The sequence below is a fragment of the Oikopleura dioica genome, chromosome XSR (assembly GCF_907165135.1).
Source record: "Oikopleura dioica chromosome XSR, OKI2018_I68_1.0, whole genome shotgun sequence".
NCBI classification, from domain to species: Eukaryota; Metazoa; Chordata; class Appendicularia; order Copelata; family Oikopleuridae; genus Oikopleura; species Oikopleura dioica.
Window position 1 is genome coordinate 10,850,066 of NC_137294.1, and position 24,106 is coordinate 10,874,171.

Sequence of the window (24,106 nt, forward strand, 5' to 3'; positions counted from 1 at the left end):
TTCAGGCCTTTTTCCCCGCCCCCGCTCCCGCGCAAAATTTTTGGACTTGCTCCCGCTCCCCCGCTCCCGCGAAAAATATTCGACCTTGCTCCCGCTCCCCCGCACCCGCGAAAAATTTCAGTCATAGTTCCCGCTCCCCCCGCACCCGCAAAAGTTCGCGGGAATTTCGAACTCTGGCCCAAAGGACTTTTCCATGCTTGGCATCAAGGAGGACAAGCTCCGAGAGATCTTGGATGAGCTTGCCGATGATGGTATATTTTTTCCCTTCAACAATTTTTTCAACTTTTTATTTTAGGATTCGTTTACAGCACCATGGACGAAGACCACTACAAGGCTACTGGGCCACTTTAAGTTCCTCTCTGCCTTTACTGACAGACTTTTCTCACAAACATGCATTTTTGAAACTGTAATTCTGAATAAATAAATTTCCGATAAAAGCTTACATCATCGTTTCTTTTGTTCAATCAAATCAGTCAAAAGAAACAAATGAGACAGTTAGGATTATTATCCAATGTCAACTTTTTATTCTCGGCAAAAATTAGAAATTTTACTTCTCAGGGGCAGTACTGTCGTCAGCCGAGTACTCCGATTGCTGTTGCCAGAGAGAGGAATAAGTCCCGCCCAAAGCAATGAGCTCAGAATGCGTACCTTCTTCTTGAATTTTTCCTTCGTCGATGACCAAAATTTTATGCGAGTGAATGATGGTCGACAATCTATGAGCAATCATCAGGCAGGTCACTCCTTCCACAGCCTTCAATAACTCCTTGTGAATTTGTTTTTCCGTCACTGTATCAAGCGCCGAAGTTGCTTCGTCCAAAATGACAGCTTTCGGTGCTTTGAGAAGGAGTCGCGCGATCGCTACTCTTTGTTTCTCGCCTCCTGACAGAGCCAGGCCTCGCTCGCCAACTTCGCTCTGCAGCCCGTTCTTCCATTTTGAAGGAGTGAGATTAGCAACTTCCACGGCTTTTTGAATCTCTTCTTCATTCGCAGTCAATTTCGAATACTTGATATTTTCCTCAATAGTATCGTTGAATAGTGTTATGTCTTGCGAAACAGTGCCAATGAATTTGCGCACTTGTTTTCGCCCCAATTGGCTGATTCTCCACCCGCCGACTTTGACAGCGCCATCTGTTGGTTCAACCAGACCAAGGAGAATCCTAGCAATGGTCGATTTACCACCACCAGTTGTGCCCACAATCGCCCATGTTTCGCCAGGCGGAACAGTGAGGCTGATGGAAGAGAGGATTTCGCGCTCGTCTTCGCCGTACCGGAATGAAACATTTTCGAGAGATAGTTCTAGCGGCGCTTGTTTCAGCTATAAACGCAAGTTAAAAAAGTAATTCAGAAGAGTCAACAACCTTAATTGGCTCTTCTGGATCTTTTGGCTCTGGTCGCTCAGCTAATAGATCCATGAGCTTCTCGGTATCCGTGATCGCTGCTTGTATAATTCTGTAATAAGTTCCAAGAAAATTCAGCGGCGTATAAAGCTGGGCCATATAAGTGCCGAAAAGAACGTAATCTCCGACTGTGTATTTTCCATCAAGAACTGACTGGACGGCGATGAGGGAGCCGATCGCGAAGCCAATATTGTTCAGAACATTCTGTACTGTATTGAGAACTGTGAGACTGTAGGTGACTTTGCGCTCTTCTTTCTGGTAGTTTTTGATTTTGTCTTCATACAGTTTTGTCTCGTGCTTTTCGTTGCAGTTGAGCTTTACCTGCTCGAAGTTGAGCAACGAGTCGATGGCTCTGAAGTAAATGTCAAATAACCAGCATTGTAAGATGCTTCTCTGACCTTGAATTCTGCGAATTGGACATTGCGATCATCTTTCTCCTGTATTTAGTCCTCCTCTCTGTAATTCCAATTGTTGAAACAATGTACAACGCTGCCGTTACAAGAACAATGATCGAGAATCGCCAGTCGAAAGCGACGCCAAAGAAGATGATCGCAATGAGAACGTCGAGCAAAGTCGGTCCAATCTTGAAAAAGATCCAGTCGAGGAGATTCATCACGGCTGCTGATCCACGCTCGACGTTTTTAAGAATGTCGCCAGTTTTGCGCTACAGTGAGTTTTCTACAATCGTTAGCAACTAACGAACTTTCTCAAAAATTAACTAACAAGAGAGAGGTAAAAGGGCTTTCTCAGATTGTTGTAGAAAATTTCCTTGATATGCCATTCGTAGGGAAGATTATGCAAATGCTCGAAAAGCGTTATCTGTATATTCCTCTCCGATTCTTGCTCCACGTGAACATAAAGAATGTCCTTTAGCTGTCCAAAAAGACCATTGTTCCCAGTAAGCACTTTGAGAACGATGATAATACCGACATTGACCGCGATTTCTTGAAAAGTTTCCTCCGTCTGCGTCGTAACAGATAGCTGGTCGATCACTTTCTTCGTGAAGATTGGAAGGAAAACAAGAGTTATTCGGGTACCAATCATGATTGAGAAGCAAACAAGAAGTGACGATCTCCCGAAAATGCTCTTTGGCCAAGTAAATGCCCACATGTAACGCAAGCGATAGAAAAATTGACGGAATCGCGACTCAGATTCTTTCCAAGGATAAATAATCAAAATCAACGTCAGATGGAAACAGAACTTTTACATTCAATCTAATTAGTAATTACCCTTTCCTAAAGGCACATACAGCCGGCCGTCTTCTGAAGGTAGAATCTTGATCTCCAAGTTAGGCCCAATAGTAGCAATTAGCATCAAACTCGAGAGAACAATCTCCACCACCCAAAGTGTGAATTCCATCTGATCCGCCGGCCACGAGAATTCCCCATCTTTTTGAAAAAACCACTCTTCATTGTTCAATCCCAAAAGCGCAGAAATTCCATACAGCCAGTTCAGAACTACGAAGATAACGACATCGTTGTGGACAAACTTGCGCGTTTTCAAATTGATGAAGACAACGCTGACGAATCCTTTTATCACTGCAAAGTGTGGAAGAAAAATCCAAGGAGTGAAAGCTTCGTAGACTTTGATCAGCAAAGCGCATACTTTGACAAGCTCGAAGAAGGCGATCAAAGCAGCGAGAACGGTCGTTATTTGCATCCGCTGTGAGTTTTTGTCGACAATGCAATTGTACCTGTATCAGTAAGGGAAATAAGAGAACAACGATCATTGGGGATTACCTGGACTTGCAGCAGCATAATTTTACTTGAAGATAGAAAGCGCAAATGATCAAAACATTTGCAAAAATTAGCGAATGAAGACATCGGGGCAGCCCTTTTTGAGATTGAAATTTCTTATCCACTATCTTATCGGTTGCTCAAGTTTCAAAATATGAATTTAAAATCCTTCCTTGTTGTTGACCCCAGTCCACGGTCCAGTTTAGCGGCGCGCAATATTTCTCCATGACTCCAAGACTGTCTCTTTTCAACTCATTTAAAATGCTTGTTAAAATTGCTGGAATATCTTATTTTTCGAACTTTCCAGATGAGGGCTCAAGCTCTTCCCATTGGCTCAAAATTGCGTGGGAGTTACGAAAAAATGGGTTTGAAGACATAAAAGACTCATCCCTTGAAAAACGGGAAACATGCCCTGCGATTCAAAATTAAGAATTGATAGATGAAGATTTGAGATTTTTAGATTTATTATAGAATTTGTATAAATTATGTGAATTTTAAGAAGTTGAAATAAAGATCTGAACAGAAAGTGAGAAAGGGCATTTTATCAATTTGAAAGGGAAGAGTAGGAGAATTTGAGGGTGAAAATGGTACATGTCAGATGTGCGGTGTTTTCTTCTTTTTTTTTTCATGAACTTTCGATTGCATTGAAGTGAGCTTTCCAGTATCTTTCGGATGCTCGCGGGGCCAGGTGCGTCGCATCGTCGTCGAAGTCGCGCTCTGTCAGTAGCGGAGCAGCGGGCGAACAAGGGTAATCTTTTAGCTGAAACCACGTCATTCTCTTATTTTCATTAATTTGGACTTACAACTTCGAGCAGTTCTCTGTACACGTCCAGCGAGATCTGTCCCTCTTCCCCTTCGAACGCCCATCGAGGCACTTTGATCGGCTGGACGAAGTGGAGACTCTTCAGTTTCGGCATACAGTATTTTATGTCTCTATTCAGACACTGCAGCAGTTTGCGGACGTCTTGTTTTTCGAAACCAGCTTCTGAAACTAAAAAAATTTCAAAAAACAATTCATTTTCAATTGAAATTGTACCTTTGAGCGCGTTGTTAAGGCCAATCCCAATTATGAGCCGACCGGTGAATTTCTTCATGCAGTTGGACTCGCAGCACGGACAGAAGTTTGAAAGAGGCATCATATTCTTCTTGATCCCGTTGTCGAACCTCTCTCGATTCGACCTTTTCGCGAATGGATTTTCGTTGGTGAACTGGTCTTTAAGCGCGCCCGTGCGGAGGATGTAGATCAGCTCCAGAATCTGAAATAATCGTTTGATTCTCATTCTTGATTTCTTTATAAAGGACTCACGTCGCAGCCACTGAACGAGGTAATATTGTATCCATCTAGGTTGATCTTGCTCTTTCCAAATTCTTTGAGCTGCGAGTCGCCAAGGACGACGACTTCGTAATTCTCGAAGCAAGGCCTTTCCCACCTCGCTCGTTTGTCGCCAGGAAACCAAGTCGAGTTCGAAGCTTTGTCGCCTTCTTCGACGACTCGGTCGGGGCTCGCACTCTCTAGCGGACGAGAACGACGCTTTCGAGAATCTCCTTGCGATCTCCGATCTCTTCTTTCTATCTGCACTTCGCGCTCGTCAGTGTCTGATTTGGAATAGTTTTTACAAATGACGAAAGGAATTTTCTCACCTTTGATGGAGAGATTCTTGACTTTGTCATGAAAATCTTCGACGTTTTCTTCCCACTCAACGTCTTCCTTCTTTCCGTTGATTTTGCCCCTTTCTCCGCGAGATCGACGATCTCGTCTAGTTTCGCCGTCTCTTTGGGGCTGCCGCCTCGAGTTTCCATCCCCGCGTGGAGTAATCTAATCTCAAATAATACTCATTTCATCGTTTCTTGTTCTCACCGTGTGTTCCTGATCTTTTTCTCCTCTTCGTCCAGGTTTAGGACGTTCTTCGTTTTGCAGACTTCGTCTATTTCTGCTGCTAGATTTTTCGGAAAATAATTTCTCTGGAACTGGACTGTCGGAGTTTTCTTGAGACCATTTGTCGGATACTCTGGAGGAAACTCCGTTAGGCTATGAAATAAAAATCAACGACGATTTTTTAATTTAATCGATAATTTGTATTTTTAAGAATCAATGCTTCATAAATGAATGTCTGTTTAAAAATATGGCGTACCTTCTTTCTTTCTCTGTCGAGAATGAGTTTGTCTTTGAAGTCTTCTAGTTGCCTCTGCATGGAAGTGATACTCCTCTCGAGTCTCTGATTCTCCAGATTGGCCTCTTCAAGCTCCTTTGCCTTCTTCTCGTGCTTCAGTAGAACTAGCTCTATGGCTTCGAGAAGCTGCTCTCTAGCACTATCTGCTTTGGCGTTTTTACGTTCGGCTGGTTCAGGAGCGAGCCAGTGCTTGAAATAGTCGCATCCCCGCTCGTTGTCGAATTTCATCCGAAACTTCATCTCCATCTGGCACATGCCGCCGAGGACGTATTCCAAATGCGCCAGATATGTCTCAAATCGAAGTTCACTTTACCATCGAAAAAATGCTGATTTACCTTGGCGGCCCGTGATCCCTGTTCAACGAGAACTCTATAAGCAGCGTTGGTGACTGCTTTGGCATGGTTCAACTGTAGATCGTAGACCGTGATCGTTGAGTCTTTAGCCGAAACTTCTTTTGATCTAAAGCAATTCATTTCAGAATTCAACAAAATAGAAAAAATATCAAGCCGTACTATTGAAGGCTTTAGTTAATAACTCTTATCAAGAAATTCCAGCCTATGACTGACCAAAAAAAGCTCGTTCTGACTCGAAATTCTTGATGAAAGTTCACCAAAATCGACTGTAATATGGTTAATTTTGACGCAGAATCAGAAAATTTTACAGAAAACACTGCCTGTTTTTGGTAAACTGGTTAATACCGCGGTTAGGCTGGTCTCTCACGCCCTGGGCGGTAAGTGCGTGGGCTGTGATGACTCACATTTGGGCTTGGTAGAAGTCAGTGAACACCTGGGAAAGGTGGTCATTGCTTTTTGCCATTCAACAGGCGCTTCTCTCCGATTCCAAAAAGCCTCTCTCCCGAAAGCACCTACCAAAATCACACGAGCCCATTGGACGGCGCCACTGAAAGTGACTCACTTCGAAAGAACGCTTGTTTTTCTATTTAAAATCAATTTCAAAGTTATACCGTAATCTTTATTGCTTAATTATTATCATGATCATTTATCCGAATTCATTAAATATCATAAAACTTTTTATTCTGAATAGATTTGTATTGTTCAGAAACTCGAAAACATCGTAAAGTTAACGTCCAATTCATTATGCAACTTGGGCTCTGTGGTACACTTCAACTTGCTCAACTCAAGTTAGAAGCACGTAAATACTTTTTCAAGAGAGCAGGAAATGCACCGCCACGACCATCCGGAAGATATCGACCCTGACGGAACTACTGACCTTGATCTAGACCAGCTAAACGGCGACCACAATAATACGTAATACTTACGGCTAGAATACAGCTACCGGTAACCGGACAACCTGACTGAATCGACATTGACTTTTTTTCTGGAAAATAATGTAAGGCTTATGTTATTTTCACCCTCTTTCTTATCTCTGACTAATATTATTAATTATTTTATTCCGCTCTTGAATAAATTACTATTCCCAAAGCAACATTAGGACATCTAAGCATCCTTTCTTTTGGTTTAGGGTTGAAATTTCTCACGTTGGAGAAAACTCTCACTGTGTGATAAAAGCGATACTGTACCTTTCATGAGTGGTTTTCGGCACCTTACTTTCTTACCTTGCTTTTCTATTCCTTGTTCTTCTGAAAGGAGAAGTTCTGCTTCCACGATTGTAGCTTTCTTCTTGTTTCTTCATCTGGGCCGAAGTTTCTTCTTTTTTATTTAAAATTTCAGAAGCCGATTTTTCTTTTACTTCTTTCGCAGTAGCAGCGATTGGGTTTTCGGGAGTTTTAGTCTTTTCGCGATTTCGTCTCTTTTTGTAGGCCATTTTTATTTTTCGAAGCTCCGGAAAAAAAATGGAATGGAACCGGGAATGGTTACCGGGTCTTTGTTTGGTCAACAAAGAGCTCCGTTCAATCTAACTAATACAACCTAACAGCTGATCGCAAACAGCCTATCGCTTTATGCAATCACTGCGCACTGAAATGCATGAGCGAGCGATTTCTTTTTGTTTTGACAAAATATTCTAGCGCTTCCTTTTTTGTAATAGTCTGTTAGTAATAGATATAGTTTATAATACATTTCATGGACTCTTTGGAGCTCAACTTTGCCGCATTGAAAATTTTGATATTTAAAAAACTGAAAATAACCAACCCGAAAATTCAAAGATAGAAGACAAATGAATAGAGTCTAGAATGACCGGTCGGATCCGGTCCGATCTTGCACGAATTTCTCCCTTTTTTTTACGTCAGATGAGTTAGCCACCTCCGCCACTCCATCGCAACCAATCCGAATCAAACTCAGAACAACGGTCGAAAGCCAGCACCAGCGGAAGATATGGATCATTGACTCCGACGTTAAATTTTAGAGAATTTTCAAATTTCGAATTTTCTAATCAGAGGATGAAGATTGGCGCTCTTCTTTTTGGCGCAGCACTGGCGCAAGGTGAGTTATAGAACCAGCAAATTTGGAGAAAAATGGGTCAAACCTTCTTTTTCAATTCAGGCAAAAAATCGGAGCGGGAACTTAATGACGACGTACGAGATCATTTCCGAACTGAAGAAGAAGCTAATGAATTTCTCAAGTGGCGACGGTAGAAATACAATTAGAAAGGGCTATATATCGAACAACAATTTCCCCAAAAAAATGAGAAAAAAATTTTGTCCAAGTGTTGCCAAAATTTCTGATTCTTCTTCCAACTTCAAAATTTTCAAAACGAATTCTAGCGAGAAGTACCAACGGGAGAGACACGAAGAACGCCGCGATCAAAAGTATGAAATCATCGAGGACCAACGCGAATTCGAGCGCTCCAGAGGCGGAAACGATCGCAGATCCAGAGAGTATCAGTAAGATAAAAAATCAACTGCTACGAATCATCTCATCTTTAGAAAAGAACGAGAAGAGGAGCAATACGACAGGCTGGAAGAAGAGCGCGAATACCGACGAGAAGAAAAGCGCCGCCGAAACCGAGACTTGTGATTATAAAATTCCGGAATTGCTGAAAAAATATTCGAACTGCACATTTATTTGCTTACAATCACGTTTCATGATTGGCATTACAGTGAATTCATCATGCAAATGAGCATTGGCAGGTGCATAATAGAGACGATTCCACGTGGACGTGACCCCTGTAATCCCTCTTGTTCGAGCTTGTTTTATGCAAATCTAAAAAGTATAAAACTCAGGCGCACGACTTTAAGGGCATCACAAAGTTAAGGATTGAAATAAATCTAAAAAGAGAAAATAAGAAAAAAATGAAGCTTTTTGGATTTCTCCTCCAGAGCCAACTTTTGAACGCCCAAAACAGCGCCGACGAGTTCGATTTGTCGCTGGATCCGTTCAGCCCGACATATGTCAAGGACGTGCTGAGCTTCTTGGACCTGTTCGGCCCTGCTGTGCGCGAAGACGAGGAACTTGCCAAAGGAACAGGGATGAAAAGAGATAAGCAGCAGAGCTATGTCCCCGTTAGTGGGCCGGGCGCCAGCTTCGAGAAAATAAGTTAACGGAACGCGCTGATTGTTTCCGCCGCTTTCGCGTTTTATCCCTTTCAAGTGTTGCCGAACTTTCAAAAGCAAAAAACCACCCGCGGTAATGAGCTCGACAGTGACCCGACGCGCGGCCTTCGCCAACTCAAGCTCATGGTCGTTGCGATGATGGAGTAAGTGACTCTTCATTTTTATATAGTAGTTATTCCCTTAATTTTATAACAAGGAGGCCACTCTAACAGACTCAAAATAGTCGGAATTTGGGAAAAAGGCGGCATAAAGAAGGTGTTGGTTAATCAAAAATCGGCATCATCAAGTTCTCCGGCCCTTATCAGTGTCGATAAGGCATTTTGAAATTTTCTCATAGCGGAAATAGCGGCCACTCCGAAAATAATTCTTTTGGGCACACAGTCTGGATGTCTGCCAGCTGCATGTATTTGCGAGCGAGCTCGGAAGGAATTACCCTTTCTGAAAAATTTCACACAAACAAAACAGTTTTACTTTTCACACAATTAATTTCTTCAAATCTTTTCAAATCTGCGTTTTAGCCCGGCGATTTCTCTGGGTTCTACTGGAACGGGATTTGGAAGATATTGCTACTACGGTTGTCACTGTCTACCAGATGCAGATCATAGCGAATTTAAAGTTTTCGGAAAGCCAGTCGACAATATTGACAGAACTTGCCGCGACTTTGGAACTTGCTATCATTGTCTTAAGGATCGTGTCAGCGAAATGATTGCTTCTTCTTGAAAAAATTTTGTCCAAGAATTTTCGCGAGCACTGAAAAAGCTCAAACACCCCAAGTGCATTCCCGAAAGGACGGCTTACAGGTTCCGCCTGAAGAAGAACAAAAGACTGGGCACGCGTAGCATTGATTGTCAACGCAACAAGGTACCAAAAAAATGCTTTGCAAACATCCTGATTTCTTTTTTCAGGAAGGAAGTTGTGAGCGGGACACGTGCGAGTGCGACAAGTTCTTTGCCGAGACCGTCGCGCTCCATGAGCGTGAATGGAACCAGAGCTATCACATCTTCCGCGGCGGTTTCGACCGGGATGTAGGATGCCGTGCTGCTCCCGCGCCAGCTATTCAAGCTGGAAGCTTCCAGCACCAAGAAGTCGCCACAGTTTTGGAAGAAGGGGGAGAGCCCATCAAGGTCCAATTCAACGGCGGAAACGGTGGTCTTGGGGGCCTTCCAGAGCCGATCTTCAATCAAGGTAAGAAGAAGAAAGAGGAAAACAAATCTTTTCGAATAAAAAATTAGAATATTAAAGGTTCAAGGGGCCTCTCGAACCTGAATTTTCTATTTTTTAGAATCATAAAAAATAGTTGAATTTTCAAGTGCGTCCGCGGCCGCTTCCTAGCGGGGCTATCTTGGCCGAGCTGGTTGATGATTCCGAACCTGCGACCTGCTGCGGGATGGAGACTTTTCCGTACGTCTCGATCAAGAAGCCCGGGCAGGCGTGCTGCCGCTCCGAGTCCTACAACCCCTTTCTCAAAAAGTGCTGCATGGGCAAGCTCTACGACTCCAACGAAGTCTGCTAGGCGCTCTACGCTGTCTCCTGCTGACTTTTACTTTTCTACAATTTTTTTCTAGGGATGTAAATAAAGCTTTCTTCTTTTACAAAAACTGTCTCGCCCTGCTGATAAACTCGGATTAGCGATCAAAGTGCGCCTGTCAATCAGAAGCGCTCTCGATTTTTTACTACTTCTTCTGATTTAGCGATTTTCTTCTTTTGAATTAATATATTGAAATAAATCGCGTTTTGACTTGGGTATGCTTCCGCTGGGGCCAGTGGCGCCTCGCCGACGCCGAAAACCGAGGCCGCGGACTTGACCGGAGAGTTTGATCGATGATGTAAGTTTGTAACTGCAATTTGAGCAATTCTTTAAATTGCTGTGCTCGAAATCAAGTTACAAGTCCAAGATAGCGCTTGTGCTGTTTTGATATTGGCTAATCTGCTTCCGGATGTCCAATTAGAGTGGCAATATTTGTTAGTAGCGCGAGTAATTATTTACTATCGCCTCCGCGGAAAAACTCTTTGAAGGTGGCTAATCCGTGAAATCATTCTGGCCTTGGCCGTGCGTTTCCCCATGTTTGGGTTAATACTAGTGGCTGATCAGATATCGTTTTCGAAGTTTGAGAAGCTTTGTCCGGCGGCGGCAGCTGTCCCAACTACAAAGTGGCCTTCTCTTTAATTATTCGAAATTTATGAAATGTTGAAAGCGAAGCATGAACACGCGCATTGGGAGCCTGCCAAAGCCAAAACCCAACTGGCGAGACCGAATAAGCTTATCAGTAAATAAACCAACGACAACATTCTCAGCACATACACAAACCGAAAACCGCAACCAAGAACACTACTTTTCAGCGACATAATAAATATCGCGCGATTTTCCAAAATAGAGCATTTTCAAAATCTTCGAAATCAAGGAAAAAACCATACGCTAGCTGCATGTCGATGAAGCAGAGTTGCAAATTTGCTGAGCTGAGCTAGCTGAGTGAGCTGAGTAGGCGCTCAGCTCAGTGATTTTTGAAAATGATCTGATCTGCTCAGCTCAGCTCAGACAATTATCACTTAGCTCAGCTCAGCTCAATAATTTTAACACAATTTTACTACTGAAAACACAGTAAAAAGAGCTTTGCTAAGCTCAACCAGCTCAGCTTAACTACCTTGAAAAGATGGTCTGCTCAGCTCAGCTCAGCTCGGCTCGGCTCAGCTCAGCTCAGCTCAGCTCAGCTCAGCTCAGTGACCTCCGAAATAGGCCAGCTCTGCTAAGCTCAGCTCAAAGAAATTTTCACTCATGTCAGCTCAGCAAAAATAAAGCAAAATTTGCAACTCTGCGATGAAGAATTATTTTCTTTGTCATTGTATTTCAGACTCTGTAATAGGGACTATGTAGGGTTGAAAGCACTCAAAATTCGAGGTGCAGCTTTTCGGTGCTTTTGGGAAGTTATAAGGGCGGGTTATTTATTTTCATTTTGCGCGAGGTGTTGAAATTTGGCGCAAGTTTGGAGCGCTTGTGGCTGCGAAAAGCAGCGAATTCGAACAAATGTTGAGATAGCCTTGGCAGTGGGCCGACGGCGCCCCAAAACGCGAATTCGAAAATGAAAGAATGTGGTCAATATAATTATACTAGGCGGGAGTAATTTGTTGATGTTAGTTTTTCAGCCCAAAGTTCAAATCGAGCGTGTTTATACGTTTACAGTTTTTAGCTGTTTTATTATTGGGAGCTGTCAAAGCGCTTGATTTATAGCGATTTAAAGTTGGTCCTATCGAAATTTTCGACTTTATTGGGAATAATTATGACACCGGACAATTAAAACGCATATCGTTTACTGCCACATTAGGTCAAAGTCGATGCCAAAAATAAATATATCCGATCGTCGCAATAAAAAATAAAACAAAACTCAGATTTTCTAAATTCTAGTAAGAACATTCTAAAACTTCAAAATTCATCAGCCTTCTATTGGTGCCAAATAATTGATGCTGGGCTCGGCAAACTGAGCTGTGTAAAAACCTGTCACAGGTCCTGTTTCCTGTTTTTGGGGAACCTGTCTGAGTACCTGTGTAAAATCGGGTAATAATTTGGGCCTGTCCTGTGTACCTGTGTAAAATTGGGGGATAAATTTTTCTTTTGCTGTCCCTGTTCCTGTTTCTGTGTTAAACAGACCTGTGTTTCCCGCTCAGGTCCTGACCATAGACAGGTTCCTGTGTAACCAGGTCAGGAACTGCATAAGTCAGGGAAAATGTATAAAGAAATCAATAGCGAAAGACGTGAAAAAGAGTACAACAATCAAAATAACCGATAAATTCGCGTCTTTTTGTTTCTTTGTAATATTTTATCTTTGAAATTTCCTGTTTTTTGTCCTGTCACAGGGCCTGTTTCCTGTTTTCTGACCCGCTTAGACCTGTTCAGGCAGGCCCTGACCTGTGTAACCTGTTTGATAAGCTGTGTGAAAAAACCTGTCTGAGTACCTGTCTAAAATCAGGATATTTTTGCTTCCTGACCTGTGTACCTGTGTAAAATATGGGACAGAATTTTTTTTTCCTGTTCCTGTGTCTGTTCCTGACACAGTTTGCCGAGCCCAGAATTGATGACCTACGAATAAATATACGATTACGGTAAATAATTTCAGGGATTAGAAATGCCTCTGAAGTCTGAGCTTTTGGCTTTTTTGAAGATCATTTTTGGAAGATAAAAATAAGGGGCTAGACACCAATAACGGCACAAACCAAGAAAAGGGAGTATATTTTGGAAGACCAATAAGATTGCTGTATTTGGCCTACAGGCCAATTAAAACCCAGATCCAGATCAAAAATATCATTTTTTTGACTTAATAATTTTGATTATTGACGATTCACTTTTTAGATTTAGAAATGTTGAAAAAGAATTCGGATCTAAGAAAAAAGTGACTTCCGGAAACGGGTGCGCTGACAATGAACGATCGAATATCATTATTGTCAAGCGTTATTAAATTTAATCAGAATTGCCTTTTTTGTTGATTCGCGCGAGAAATTTTGCGCGGCGCTCGGGCGCACACTGCGGGCGCTACGGCGGCGCTGCAACTGGCGTGGACCGTGGCCGCGGCTCTTCCTTCTCCGCTGATCGACTAGAATCCTTCTCCTTTTAATCCCTTCCAGACAGACCCCGAGACTCAGAGATCGCCCAGAAAAAAAGAGTAGATGAAGCTGTTCTCTCTCCTTCTCGTCACAGCCGAGTGCTACGGCGGGCACTTCCGACGCCCCGGCGTCAAAGATCCCAGACTTAATAGGTATAATATCAACGTCAATATTTCAATTATTTCATGATAATTCGATTTGTGTTGAAGAGATGAAAGCGTGAGTCTTTAAAAACAAACGCTTTCACGAGGCCTAGGTACAGTACTTTTACAGAAAAACCCGAATATACGATCAGTAAAAAAAGGAAGTATGCAATTTGAATTGGTACAGGACCAATTATTCTAAAATTTGGCTAGAATTGGTATGATGCCCCTAACCCTAAAGCTTAATCCAGGATGCTACGCCCCCCCCGGAACCCCCCTAGTAAGTACTCCGAGCCCTTAGCCCTGATCCCTAACCGAGAAAAAGGTTTGGTATCTGACCAATTCTAGCTATATTATGGAATAATTGGTCTGTACCAATTCTAATTGCAACCTTCCAAAAAAAAGAAGAGTGTTCCAAATGTTCGCACGTCAAATTAGCTCTGCTGAACACTTCAAGATCGTGATTGCTTTTGATAAATATTTGGGGCGCATTTCTTTTGATTCTGCGACTGAATGATGAAGGGTAGTTCAGTCTGAATTCTGTACCCTTCCTCAAACACGAGTTGTATAGACGCAGCTTGGAGCGGAGGAACCGGGCTTCAGATAATAAGAAGATAGCTATTTTCATTTTGAAAGCGCGCGCGATAAAACGCTAAGTGACGAGCTCGACAAGCTCGAAAAGCTTCTTGATGAAGTATGTCTTCGCAGCTCCTGTCAAGTCCAAGGTCACAACATTAATTATTTATTGGCCCGTCGAGCAATTACGCAGCAATAAAAAAAAAACGAGAAATTCCAAGTGCGAAATTTCGCGCGTAAATTTAAAACCAATATTGAAATTTAAAAAATTAAATGAAATCGAGCAAATAAAGGGACAAAGGGAGTCTGATTTTAGACGGTTAAAATTGAGCACTAGAATTTCCAACTTGGCGAAAATCCATCTGAATTCTTGATCATCAATTTTCAACAGGCTCCGACTAATCTTTCCATGATGGAATGTGAAGACGAGTTCTCTTCATTAAATTGTAATAATCAAAAACAACGACGTCATGATAAGCCTCCAAGCTCCGCTCCCAGCTCGAGAAAAAAGATGAGCTAACCGTCTGGTTCTTTTCGGAAGACCTAGATATCCACAGTTGCGTAATAAGCGAATAGGCGAGAAAGCGCATTTTGGAATCTGGGAAAGTTGCTTTTCTTTTTGCCGCAGAGCAGCTGGGAAAATTTCAAAATTTGGATTTTACAAATTTGTATTTACTCTCCGCGCCCAGAGTGCCAGTCAATTAATGAGGTGACCTTTGGGCCTCGAAGTCCGGCAACTCGAGGGCGGAAGCGATTTGCCCCATGTGGCATATTGACTCTTCCGTCCACTGTTTAGAGCGGACTTGACCTTGTATGGGCTTCAATGGCCAGATTAACATCTGCCAACAATGGTCGCATAAAAGCTGAGCTTGACTCTTTGCTCCATTTCTTTTTTCTACGCTGTTTTGAATTTAAACTAATCCAGCAATTTTAAATCTGCAGAATTTTGTTTTTTTTTTCAGTTTCCAAGTCAACAAATGGAAATTCCAACAATTCTAACAACTTAAATTTCAATCAACTATGTAAACTATCTAAGCAAAAAGATTAAACTAACTATACTAACTATTAAGGCATACGAGATTCCGCTCGTACCCTCGTGAGGACAGAGATATTCAAGCTAGCAGTAGTAGCTGCGGCAAATGCTGGAACCCATACGCCAGCGGAAAATGTCTCTCTCCTTGCGAGTTCTCCTGCTTCGAGAGCTGCTGTGACAAAAGCTATAATAGAAAGATCCGACCACCGAATACTCTCTATATCCCGCCGCCTGAAAAGTACTTTTTCCATATTTTTTTTAAAGAAATCTCTTCTCTCGGCGCTAGACATTTCTTGCGCTTGAGAGTTACTGAGATGATCTGGTGTTAGATTAGTTATGTAGTCATGGAATTGATTCTTCACATTTTTTTTCGGAATCCCGGGTCAATTACGGGTGCACTACTTATTAGTCTGCATGCTTAGTTTACCTAAAGCCAAGAAATAGGGCGATTTACGTCTGGCTTTGCTCCAGCTAAAAATTATTTGGAGATTTGAATTTCCGCCTGTCGGTGACGGACGGCGACACTAAGTGGCTTCCACTGCCGACTTCACAAAAAACACCATCGTTGTTTCTCTTTTCTTTTTTATTGATCAAGTCTAAATAAAAGCAGATTCTTCACTTCTTTTCCATCGTAGATGTTAGAGTAGTCACATAACCGGTAGTCGGTGATCCAGTAGTGGTGTTCAATTTGATAAGTGCAGATGTTCGAACACGAGCGCGTATTTTTCAGAAGTCCGGCGGCACCAGAGGGCAACTGGTGCGACGAGTACGTCGGCAACAGAACGGAAATTGTAGAAGTGCCGACTGGACGCTACACAACCACCATGACAAGATGTGAACCTGGCCAAGCAAACTGTCAGCGACATCTACGGTAAAACACACAACGACTTTCCTGAGCGATTTTTTCATCTTTTAGGCGCATCGCCGAAACCCGAAAAGTAGAAAAACAAGTGCGTCAGTACGAAAAACGTTGCTGCGTGGGATATACTGGCAGTGACTGTACTGAGCGGGAGCAAATCGCTAGCCCTGTCTCTTCAGAAAACTCCGGCGCGATCGTTCCTTCTGAGAAATCACAAATCTTCACATGTGCCGATTTCCACAGTTGTACAGCGGGTAATAAAGAGAAACGTCAATCAGTCAATCAAAGAAGCGTCCATTTTCAGACATTCGGAATTCAATTATCGAGCTTGAAGCGGGCATCAGAACAATAAGCAACGAACCTTACTCCCGTTCGCAAATGCCGTCCGAAATTCCGGGTCCTGAAGGGCCTCGCGGTCCAGCAGGCCACCCCGGTCGCGCTGGTCCTACTGGTCCGCCAGGGCTGCAAGGAGAAACTGGCCCTCCAGGACCTCCTGGCACTTGCCCTCAAGAATGCTATGGATCGGCCTCAAATAGTAATCAACAGGTTGATTCAAACTTGATTGAAAGGTGAGAGAAAAAACTATAAGATGAAATTTTAATATCTCTTCATTTGCATCCAATAAACAATTATTTCAAAAGTGAAAATTCAGTATTGTCCAGGAAAGAGTAGATATTATCTCTCGACAATTACAACAGCAGTTCAATCAACAATTGGAACAATCAGTTAAAGCCATTAAAGATCAGGTACTATCTTTATTACACATTTTTCAATTACTTCTTTTTGAAGATGGACGCCGTCTTGTACAAATACGATGGAAAAATCATCGACCTACAGATGCTGATCCAGCCGCAGTTGGACGAGAGCAGCAACAGCATCGAGATGATCAAGAACAGAATACAGATGAACAAAAACTCGATTGACTCGTTGAAGTGGAAGTGGGATGATGCCGAGCTGGTGTCGCGCGTAACAGTGCTCGAGAACGAAGTGCTCGGCACCGACGGTATGTTCAGCATGCCAATGTACTAACACCGACCTAACTTACTACTCCTCACTGTACATTAACTCTGCTCTCTGCTGCTTTCCACTTCTTGCTTGTACTTGACTCTCCTGTCACTTTTTCTCTCCAGTCACTCTTAACCGAACCGGGCACACTGTATATTTAGGCGAGGAGCGAGACGAGGTACAGTACCCTTAAAAAGTAACCCGGCGGTAAAATCACTCACCCACTTGGTGAATTTTAAATTTAAACATTTCTTCATTTTTTTCCATTTCGCTTGAAACTCAAACTGATATGCGCACGCAAAATTACTCATATCAACGATCATTCGGTTCTTTCATTGAAATTGTGTGTCTTGCCCACTGTATGATGATCACTCGCAAATTGTTGCATACAGTTTTTTTTTTAACTAGATCACTCATAAATGGCATTTCGTAGATTTTAACTGAGTCAAGGTTCAGGTTCTGGCAATGGACAGTCCTTTTCCGACGACGAGGACTATGGTAAATATCAGCAACTGTTTTTCTTTAAAAGAGACCTTGTTTTTCAGGCATTTCCTTTCCATCAAGACACGACTAGAACGCGCCCGCGGCGAATTAAGGGACGCCACTTCTCGAAACGCCGCGCCTGGCTCCCGTGAAATCAACAACGACTCACTCTCTCTCTTCAGTCACTTTAGTAGCCTCTTCTCTTCGTTCAAGATTGCAGTTTTAACTTCACCGAGATTCCCTCGCCGGGCTCTTTATTTCAAATAATAGAAGCGTTCTAGACCCTCTATCCCTTTTTTTGTTGTATTATGTTTCTAGCTGTGAAATTTTCTCTTGTAACTACTACTTGCCTACGAATTCTTGAAAACTATTTTTGCCCACCATTGTGTTATTTTGTTCAACAGCATCATTTGTTCATTTTCTGATCATGAATTTCAATAAATTCGGTCCTTGCCAAACTTCGTATTAATCCTTGGGGAGTTTCTGAGGGCAAAAAGATGTGATTAATAGGAGTGATAAGCGTATGAAAAATAACGTGCCGATGGACAGTAAATTTATGAGAAGCATGAGCACATCAGTGTTTTTCAGCTGTTGCTCGGATACAGGTAGGGGTCCCCTGCCTTGCTTATCGGACCCTGGTCTACTTCAACCAGCCGCATTTTATCAGCATTACCCGTGTCGTTCACTTTTATTGGCACGTGCTCCTGATCGAGCAAGTTTACACGTCTTCACTGTTCTAAGTTCAGTATCGAACTAACATTTTTGGCCCTTGTCCGCACGCGGTGCCTCTGTCATAAAATTAGCTCAGTTACGTGTCATTGCTTCCAGGGGTCAACAAATAACACTTACAGCAATGTAGATTGGCAAGTGCTGACCAGACTGCTACAGGTTGATTTACGATATACTTTCTTATAAAATGACATCTGGGTCTTAGGTGGCAATCACTTGTGGGTGCTGAATGCTAAAACGTTCACTTCAAGTTTAGAAAGACTCCAAATTGAAACTCCAAATAGAGTATCAGCAGAATGAGCGAAGGACAATCCAACGGTATTCGAATATATTTTCAATAATAAATATTTCTTTAAATAAAATAGAAAAGGATCGAACTTCTGAGGAAGAAATAGCGATGACAACTGAAGAACCAGCAAAACCCGCGCCAGAAGAACTCAAGGAAGAAAAAAACGATCAATTGGAATTATCCTCACCTTCTTTTGATGGTAAAGGAAATGGATTATCTAAGTAGATAATCTCACAATTAAAATATCAATTATTTTAATTGAAAAAAAATACTTGAATAATTTTCAAGAAGCTTTATTAAGAAGGCTCACCAGAAAAAGATCTCGAACCCATTCCTAAAGTAAACGATGAAGTCCAACTTTTCGGAAAGCCTGATGTTCCGGTTCCCGAAGAACCAAAACTTGAAGAAAAGGTCGAAGTAAAAGTTGAGGAAGAGCCCTTAGAACAGGAAAAAAAGGTTGAAGTGGTTTCCGAGAAGACTGAAGAACAACCAAAAACCGCTTCTGCAAACATAGAATCTGTTAAACTGGAATCCAAGAAAGTAGAAACTTCAGAAGCAGAAGAATCTGAGAAGGTAATAAGCTGAGAGTCAGCTGCATAGATTAAATAACAGATGGAAGAGTTTATTTTAAATAATTTTCAGCCGATTGAGTTCAAGAATAAATACAGTGACGGAGATCAACATGACGGCTTCTCGTCAGTGCTGGGAATCTTTCTGCCGCGTCCGACCATCCAAATAATTCCCGAGTTTGCTAAGAAGCTTAAATGGTTTAGAGATCCGTCCACCAAGGTGAGTACCTAACAAATCGAACCTATCAATCAACTTGTCTTAGCAATGGATCTCCGCGAGGCAGATTGCAGCGCTAAACATTTCCACTTCTGCCTAAATCTTCATTTCGCACTACGTAAATTCCTACTGTAAAACTTTAGAGAACATAAACACCTTTCCTTCTTGTCTGAGCAGCCTTCCCATGCCAATTACCGTATGATTTGTCGAGTGTAGACTTACCAGGATTCAGGAATTCACTTTTGTGGCAAGTGAAGCCATCAATTTTATATATAGAATGAGCTTTTCAGAGTTGGGAATAGATATAACCGATTATAAATCATACTTGTTGTAGATGGTGCTTGGCATTCGTAGCTCTGGAAAGTGTTAACACACTGAAGTCCAGCCTCGCAAGGAGAAGCAAGAGTCTCGCATTCGTTGATATCTACGCATGTTCCTGCTGCGGAGCTGTATCTCATTCCAATGCTACAGAATCGGCACTGGCAATCTCCGCACATGCAGTTTCGAACACCGGCGCCAAAGATGGTGGTGCAAAGATTGACACAATCGGCATCACTGCAGGTGGAGCAAGTTGTAGTTGTGGAAAAGATTGAAGTGGTTGTTGTGCCCATCGTGGTTGTTGTAGAGGTTGTTGTTGTTGTGGTCGAGGTGGTGGTCGTGGTGGTGGTCGTGGAGGTCGTGGTCGTGGTGGTCGTGGTCGTGGTGGTCGTGGTGGTCGTGGTCGTGGTAGTCGAGGTGGTGGTTGATGTTGTTGTTGGAATATCAACGCATGCGTCCAAGCTCAGATCAAACTCTTCATCCGTTCGGCAGAATCGACAGCCTCCATTTGAATCACAAAATGCAATACGAGCTCCAGCGCCAAATATCATATCCGCTGTATTTTGACAATCCTGAACGTCACAATTGTTAGGAGAGGGGGAGGTTGTTGTTGCAGCTGATGAAGAAGTCGTAGTGGTTGTTGTTGTTGTAGTTGTTGTAGTCGTTGTTGTCGTTGATGTTGTAGTTGATGTTGTAGTTGTCGTTGATGTTGTAGTTGATGTTGTAGTTGTAGTTGTAGTTGTAGTAGTAGTAGTAGTAGTAGTAGTAGTAGTAGTAGTAGTAGTAGTAGTAGTAGTAGTTGTAGTTGTAGTTGTAGTTGTAGTTGTTGTTGTAGTTGTCGTAGTTGTTGTTGTGGTCGTAGATGTGGTGGTAGGATCAAGGCATGAATCTGTCGACAAGTCCCACGTCTGATCAACGGCACACCATCTGCAATTGTTGCTTGAGTCGCACCATCCAGTTCGGGATCCACCAAAAATAGCATCAGCTTGGGCCTGACAATCTGCATCGTTGCATCCAGCGTTCGTCGTAGTAGTCGGAGTCGTGGTTGTCGTGGTTGCTGACGTTGTTGTTGTAGTCGTTGTACTTGTCGTAGACGTGGTTGTTGTGGTTGTCGTGGTTGTTGTTGTAGTTGTTGTCGTGGTTGTTGTCGTGGTTGTTGTGGTTGTTGTGGTTGTTGTGGTTGTCGTGGTTGTTGTGGTTGTCGTGGTTGTTGTGGTTGTCGTGGTTGTTGTCGTGGTTGTTGTGGTTGTCGTGGTTGTCGTGGTTGTGGTGGTTGTTGTAGTTGTTGTTGTAGTTGTTGTCGTGGTTGTTGTGGTTGTCGTGGTTGTTGTCGTAGTAGTCGTACTCGTTGTGGTTGTTGTAGCCGGAGTAGTAGTTGGTGGAAGTGTTGGAACTATTCCATCAATCCAGCTGTAAAGTGATAAAGAAATTGTTTATACAGGAAAAGTAAATAACGCAATTACGGCGTAAATATGATTATCCCTTCCTGATAAATGAGGAAACCTTTGCGTATACTCCAGGATTGTCGGCTTCTCCGCATCCAGATCCCCAGGAAGTGATTCCATACTGAACTGGCTCGCCATTTTCAACACAGACCAATGGCCCGCCAGAATCATAAGTGCAAGTATCACGTCCTCCAGTGCCAATCCAACCGGCGCAAAATTCCTTACCAGGAGCAAAAAACGCTCTAGTCTCAACTGAGACCTGAGAGCTCATGCACCACGCGTCATCGTAGATCTTAACTCTAGCAGACTTAAGAAGGTTGGTTTTAGCGCCATTTTCTGCTTCGAATCCCCATCCTGCGACGAGACAGTTATTAACTGGATTGATAAGGTTGTTATCCGCCGCTACATGGCCGTTCTGATCTGGGAGGCAAGCAATATCAACGTCAGCGTTCAAAGTAAGTTGCTCAATTTTGAGCAGACAAAGGTCATTCTCTTGTGCATCTGCGTCGTAGCTTGGGTGAAAATGTATTTCCAAAATATTGGACTCTACTCGGTTTGGAGACGCTGGGCTATCATTCTGGGCGTGGTGTCCAGCGATAATTTTTGTAGCTGAGCTTACTCCCCAATTATTCATAGTAACTTGAAGAGGAGTACAGCAATGCGCAGCGGTGAGAACGTACTCGTCACTGATCAAAGTGCCGCCACAGATGTTATTGCTGTTTCGGTGGAGAGAGACGATCCAGGGCCAGCTATTAGCAGTTGCTTCAACACCTCCAACAATTCGACCAGCAGCCTCAAAGCCATTGGAATATTTATTGCCGTTGCATTTAGTTCCAGCTGGAATTTGATCTTCACTCGACGCGACAGTTGTAGTGGTTGTAGTCGTTGATGTAGTAGTCGTGGAAGTTGTCGTTGTCGTCGTTGTCGTTGTCGGAGGATCAACGCATGCATCTGTTGAAAGGTCCCATGTCTGATCAACAGAACACCATCTGCAATTGTTGCTTGAGTCGCACCATCCAGTTCGGGATCCACCAAAAATAGCATCAGCTTGGGCCTGACAATCTGCATCGTTGCATCCAGCGTTCGTCGTAGTAGTCGGAGTCGTAGTTGTCGTGGTTGTTGACGTCGTTGTCGTAGTGGTTGTGGTAGTCGTTGTCGTTGTTGTAGTTGTTGTCGTGCTTGTCGTCGTTGTGGTAGTTGTTGAAGTTGTGGTTGGTGCAGTTGTGGTTGTTGAAGTAGTTGTCGTACTTGTTGTCGTTGGCGTTACACAGACATCAGTAGAAGTGTCAAAAGTCTGATCGGGCGCACAGAATCGGCAATTATTGCTTGAGTCGCACCATGCAGATCGAGCACCTGCACCAAAAATTGCATCTGCCTGAGACTGGCAATCAGCCTGAACGCAGGGATAAGCGGTGCAAGCATTCAGGTCAAGATCAAAGTATTCGCCAGCATTGCAGAATCGACAATTTCCACCTCCATCACAATCGCAATTCTTATCCGTGTCCGCCCCAAAAATAGTCTCGCAAAGGTTCTGGCAATCTTCGTCGAAGCATGCTGGAACGGTTGTTGTTGTCGTCGTTGTAGTAGAAGTTGTTGTAGTTGTTGTGAGCTGAGGGTCGCAAGTATCAGCAGTCCCTTGATCCGTGGCGACCAAGTGATTGTTGAATGTTCCCAGAGGGCAAGCGCCATCGCCCAGAATCAGGGTGGATCCATCACCAGCATTGATCTGCCAGTCGCCCGAAACGTCGATCATGATAGTTGTGCTAAAGAAAGAATTACATTATATTATATAATTTATATATTATTATAATTTATATATCAGATAAACTTTTACCTGTTGTCTGAATCCATCTCCCAGCCCATCGTATTGACGGAGAAGCGGAGATTGGTTGCATCTGTCCACATATTAGTGAACTTTCTGAATGTGGGCACAGCAACATTCCAGAAATGAGGTTCGTTGTTGTTGCCTGCGTGGCTCGGCTGATACCAGTTTGTTGCTCCGTTGCCACAATTGGCATAGCCAAAGAACCAGCGGCCTTGTTCACTATTGGGCCAGATAAAGAAATCGCCTTCGAGAGACTTATACGATGGACGACCATCACTAACGTTGGTGCACCAATCCGCAGGGTCCATTTTGACGAATTTACCCTGGTTAAATCCATGAGAGCCAGCGTCGTCAGTTGTACTCAGATCGAACGAGGTGGGGAACTCCGCCGCTGCGATCTCTGAGTAAATGCCAACGAATGGACCACGCTCGGTGAGACAGTCGTTCTTCGACACGTACAGGTCAAGCGGGTCCGTCTCTGGACAAGTTGTATTGTCCCCGCTTCGTCCTTCCATACGGAGGGGATGATCAGGCTCGAGGTCGATCAGATGGTCTCTGTTGATTCCTCGAGGGTTGTTTTTTCGCCACTTATTCCACTTTGTCTTTTTTGGTTTACGGTTGCTTCTTGCGAAACCAAATAGTCCGAAACCATCATAGTCAGGCTCAGGCGTGGTCGCAACAAAGTGGTCCGCGAACTGTTAAGATTTAATCAGTTAGCTCAAAGTATATTACATATACATCTCCTTGCTCAAGAAGGTAAATTATAAGTTATCATATAGAAGTCCCTTTATATAAAATAGTAAAAAGAAATGGTATCGAAATGATAATCTCCTGGTGTTTATTTTCGTGTTGATATCTCTCTTGAGTGCTTTTTGAAAAAATCTTTCCTTGACAATGTTCGGCGCATTGACCGGTATGGGCCCGTTCATGACCGGAGTTTCGACTTTTCAACGTCTTCGGCAATGAATGAGTTCCGACACCACAATTCGGTCTGATTTCAAATCAATGACTTTTTGAATGCATCAAAGCCGAATATTGACTTACTGCCGATCGGATGCATTATTCAGCACGGATTTGGAACAAGTTTGCATTCAGCAGAATAGAAGGTCTAGATTTATATCTTGTTTTCCGGTAAACTGGTTATGTAATACTTTTTCGTATTTTTTTTTGCCGGTTATAAGCAAAAGGCCGACAGCTGTTGTGGCGGAATAATCGGAAAATCAGGAGACATAGATGACAACATGAA

The 24,106-nt window shown here is 42.9% G+C and overlaps 6 protein-coding genes across 8 annotated transcripts; 3 read left to right on the forward strand and 3 right to left on the reverse strand.

Annotated features, from left to right (window-relative positions):
* Window positions 1-496: 496 nt before the first annotated feature.
* On the reverse strand, window positions 497-2,572 carry LOC145708399 (ATP-binding cassette sub-family B member 6-like). Its single transcript, XM_081786061.1, has 4 exons — window positions 2,158-2,572; window positions 1,796-2,053; window positions 1,359-1,749; window positions 497-1,315 (listed from the first exon to the last, which is right to left on the reverse strand). The coding sequence occupies exons 1-4, from the start codon at window positions 2,505-2,507 to the stop codon at window positions 548-550; spliced, it is 1,767 nt and encodes a 588-aa protein (XP_081642187.1). The 5' UTR covers window positions 2,508-2,572; the 3' UTR covers window positions 497-547.
* A 1,013-nt stretch (window positions 2,573-3,585) lies between these two features.
* On the reverse strand, window positions 3,586-7,150 carry LOC145708650 (uncharacterized). 2 transcript variants are annotated; one of them, XM_081786348.1, is made up of 9 exons: window positions 6,881-7,150; window positions 5,640-5,763; window positions 5,266-5,595; window positions 4,992-5,162; window positions 4,775-4,949; window positions 4,440-4,729; window positions 4,170-4,389; window positions 3,937-4,124; window positions 3,586-3,893 (listed from the first exon to the last, which is right to left on the reverse strand). In XM_081786348.1, exons 1-9 carry the CDS (start codon window positions 7,087-7,089, stop codon window positions 3,759-3,761), a joined length of 1,842 nt encoding a protein of 613 aa, XP_081642474.1. In that variant the 5' UTR covers window positions 7,090-7,150; the 3' UTR covers window positions 3,586-3,758. The 2 variants fall into 2 exon arrangements, with proteins under 2 accessions (XP_081642474.1, XP_081642475.1); XM_081786349.1 differs by lacking the exon at window positions 6,881-7,150 and adding an exon at window positions 6,062-6,206.
* Window positions 7,151-7,553: 403 nt separating this feature from the next.
* Window positions 7,554-8,291, forward strand: LOC145709565 (uncharacterized). The gene is made up of 4 exons (XM_081787254.1): window positions 7,554-7,706; window positions 7,767-7,854; window positions 7,988-8,107; window positions 8,150-8,291. The coding sequence occupies exons 1-4, from the start codon at window positions 7,664-7,666 to the stop codon at window positions 8,238-8,240; spliced, it is 342 nt and encodes a 113-aa protein (XP_081643380.1). The 5' UTR covers window positions 7,554-7,663; the 3' UTR covers window positions 8,241-8,291.
* Window positions 8,292-13,365: 5,074 nt separating this feature from the next.
* LOC145707707 (uncharacterized) lies at window positions 13,366-17,915 on the forward strand. Of its 2 annotated transcripts, none has more exons than XM_081785271.1 (8): window positions 13,366-13,521; window positions 15,852-15,992; window positions 16,038-16,234; window positions 16,285-16,549; window positions 16,633-16,726; window positions 16,770-16,983; window positions 17,436-17,483; window positions 17,531-17,915. In XM_081785271.1, exons 1-8 carry the CDS (start codon window positions 13,433-13,435, stop codon window positions 17,557-17,559), a joined length of 1,077 nt encoding a protein of 358 aa, XP_081641397.1. In that variant the 5' UTR covers window positions 13,366-13,432; the 3' UTR covers window positions 17,560-17,915. The 2 variants fall into 2 exon arrangements, with proteins under 2 accessions (XP_081641397.1, XP_081641398.1); XM_081785272.1 differs by having other exon boundaries at window positions 17,442-17,483.
* Window positions 17,916-18,445: 530 nt separating this feature from the next.
* Window positions 18,446-19,439, forward strand: LOC145710649 (uncharacterized). Its single transcript, XM_081788445.1, has 5 exons — window positions 18,446-18,515; window positions 18,563-18,685; window positions 18,788-19,059; window positions 19,129-19,275; window positions 19,319-19,439. Exons 1-5 carry the CDS (start codon window positions 18,494-18,496, stop codon window positions 19,370-19,372), a joined length of 618 nt encoding a protein of 205 aa, XP_081644571.1. The 5' UTR covers window positions 18,446-18,493; the 3' UTR covers window positions 19,373-19,439.
* Window positions 19,440-19,453: 14 nt separating this feature from the next.
* Window positions 19,454-23,789, reverse strand: LOC145709307 (uncharacterized). Its single transcript, XM_081786986.1, has 4 exons — window positions 23,772-23,789; window positions 22,870-23,555; window positions 21,085-22,798; window positions 19,454-21,023 (listed from the first exon to the last, which is right to left on the reverse strand). Exons 1-4 carry the CDS (start codon window positions 23,787-23,789, stop codon window positions 19,539-19,541), a joined length of 3,903 nt encoding a protein of 1,300 aa, XP_081643112.1. The 3' UTR covers window positions 19,454-19,538.
* Between the last annotated feature and the right edge of the window lie 317 nt (window positions 23,790-24,106).

What these genes read in the sequence shown, in the direction of transcription:
- LOC145710649 (XM_081788445.1), top strand. Translation starts at nt 18,494, where the DNA reads ATGAGCGAAGGACAATCCAACG. An exon ending in ATCCTCACCTTCTTTTGATG is followed by an intron (nt 18,686 to 18,787) that starts GTAAAGGAAATG and finishes AGCTTTATTAAG; the next exon opens with AAGGCTCACCAGAAAAAGAT. An exon ending in TTAGAGATCCGTCCACCAAG is followed by an intron (nt 19,276 to 19,318) that starts GTGAGTACCTAA and finishes AACTTGTCTTAG; the next exon opens with CAATGGATCTCCGCGAGGCA.
- LOC145707707 (XM_081785271.1), top strand. Translation starts at nt 13,433, where the DNA reads ATGAAGCTGTTCTCTCTCCTTCTCGTCACAGCCGAGTGCTACGGCGGG. An exon ending in AACTGTCAGCGACATCTACG is followed by an intron (nt 15,993 to 16,037) that starts GTAAAACACACA and finishes TTCATCTTTTAG; the next exon opens with GCGCATCGCCGAAACCCGAA. An exon ending in TTTCCACAGTTGTACAGCGG is followed by an intron (nt 16,235 to 16,284) that starts GTAATAAAGAGA and finishes GTCCATTTTCAG; the next exon opens with ACATTCGGAATTCAATTATC.
- LOC145708650 (XM_081786348.1), bottom strand. Translation starts at nt 7,089, where the DNA reads ATGGCCTACAAAAAGAGACGAAATCGCGAAAAGACTAAAACTCCCGAA. An exon ending in TCGACAGAGAAAGAAAGAAG is followed by an intron (nt 5,163 to 5,265) that starts GTACGCCATATT and finishes TTTATTTCATAG; the next exon opens with CCTAACGGAGTTTCCTCCAG. An exon ending in CCTCGTTCAGTGGCTGCGAC is followed by an intron (nt 4,390 to 4,439) that starts GTGAGTCCTTTA and finishes CGATTATTTCAG; the next exon opens with ATTCTGGAGCTGATCTACAT.
- LOC145709307 (XM_081786986.1), bottom strand. An exon ending in GAGATGGATTCAGACAACAG is followed by an intron (nt 22,799 to 22,869) that starts GTAAAAGTTTAT and finishes TTCTTTCTTTAG; the next exon opens with CACAACTATCATGATCGACG. An exon ending in TATACGCAAAGGTTTCCTCA is followed by an intron (nt 21,024 to 21,084) that starts TTTATCAGGAAG and finishes TTTCCTGTATAA; the next exon opens with ACAATTTCTTTATCACTTTA.
- LOC145708399 (XM_081786061.1), bottom strand. Translation starts at nt 2,507, where the DNA reads ATGTGGGCATTTACTTGGCCAAAGAGCATTTTCGGGAGATCGTCACTT. An exon ending in TCCAATTCGCAGAATTCAAG is followed by an intron (nt 1,750 to 1,795) that starts GTCAGAGAAGCA and finishes CATTTACTTCAG; the next exon opens with AGCCATCGACTCGTTGCTCA. An exon ending in ATCCAGAAGAGCCAATTAAG is followed by an intron (nt 1,316 to 1,358) that starts GTTGTTGACTCT and finishes TTGCGTTTATAG; the next exon opens with CTGAAACAAGCGCCGCTAGA.
- LOC145709565 (XM_081787254.1), top strand. Translation starts at nt 7,664, where the DNA reads ATGAAGATTGGCGCTCTTCTTTTTGGCGCAGCACTGGCGCAAG. An exon ending in TGGCGCAGCACTGGCGCAAG is followed by an intron (nt 7,707 to 7,766) that starts GTGAGTTATAGA and finishes TTTTCAATTCAG; the next exon opens with GCAAAAAATCGGAGCGGGAA. An exon ending in CGCAGATCCAGAGAGTATCA is followed by an intron (nt 8,108 to 8,149) that starts GTAAGATAAAAA and finishes TCTCATCTTTAG; the next exon opens with AAAAGAACGAGAAGAGGAGC.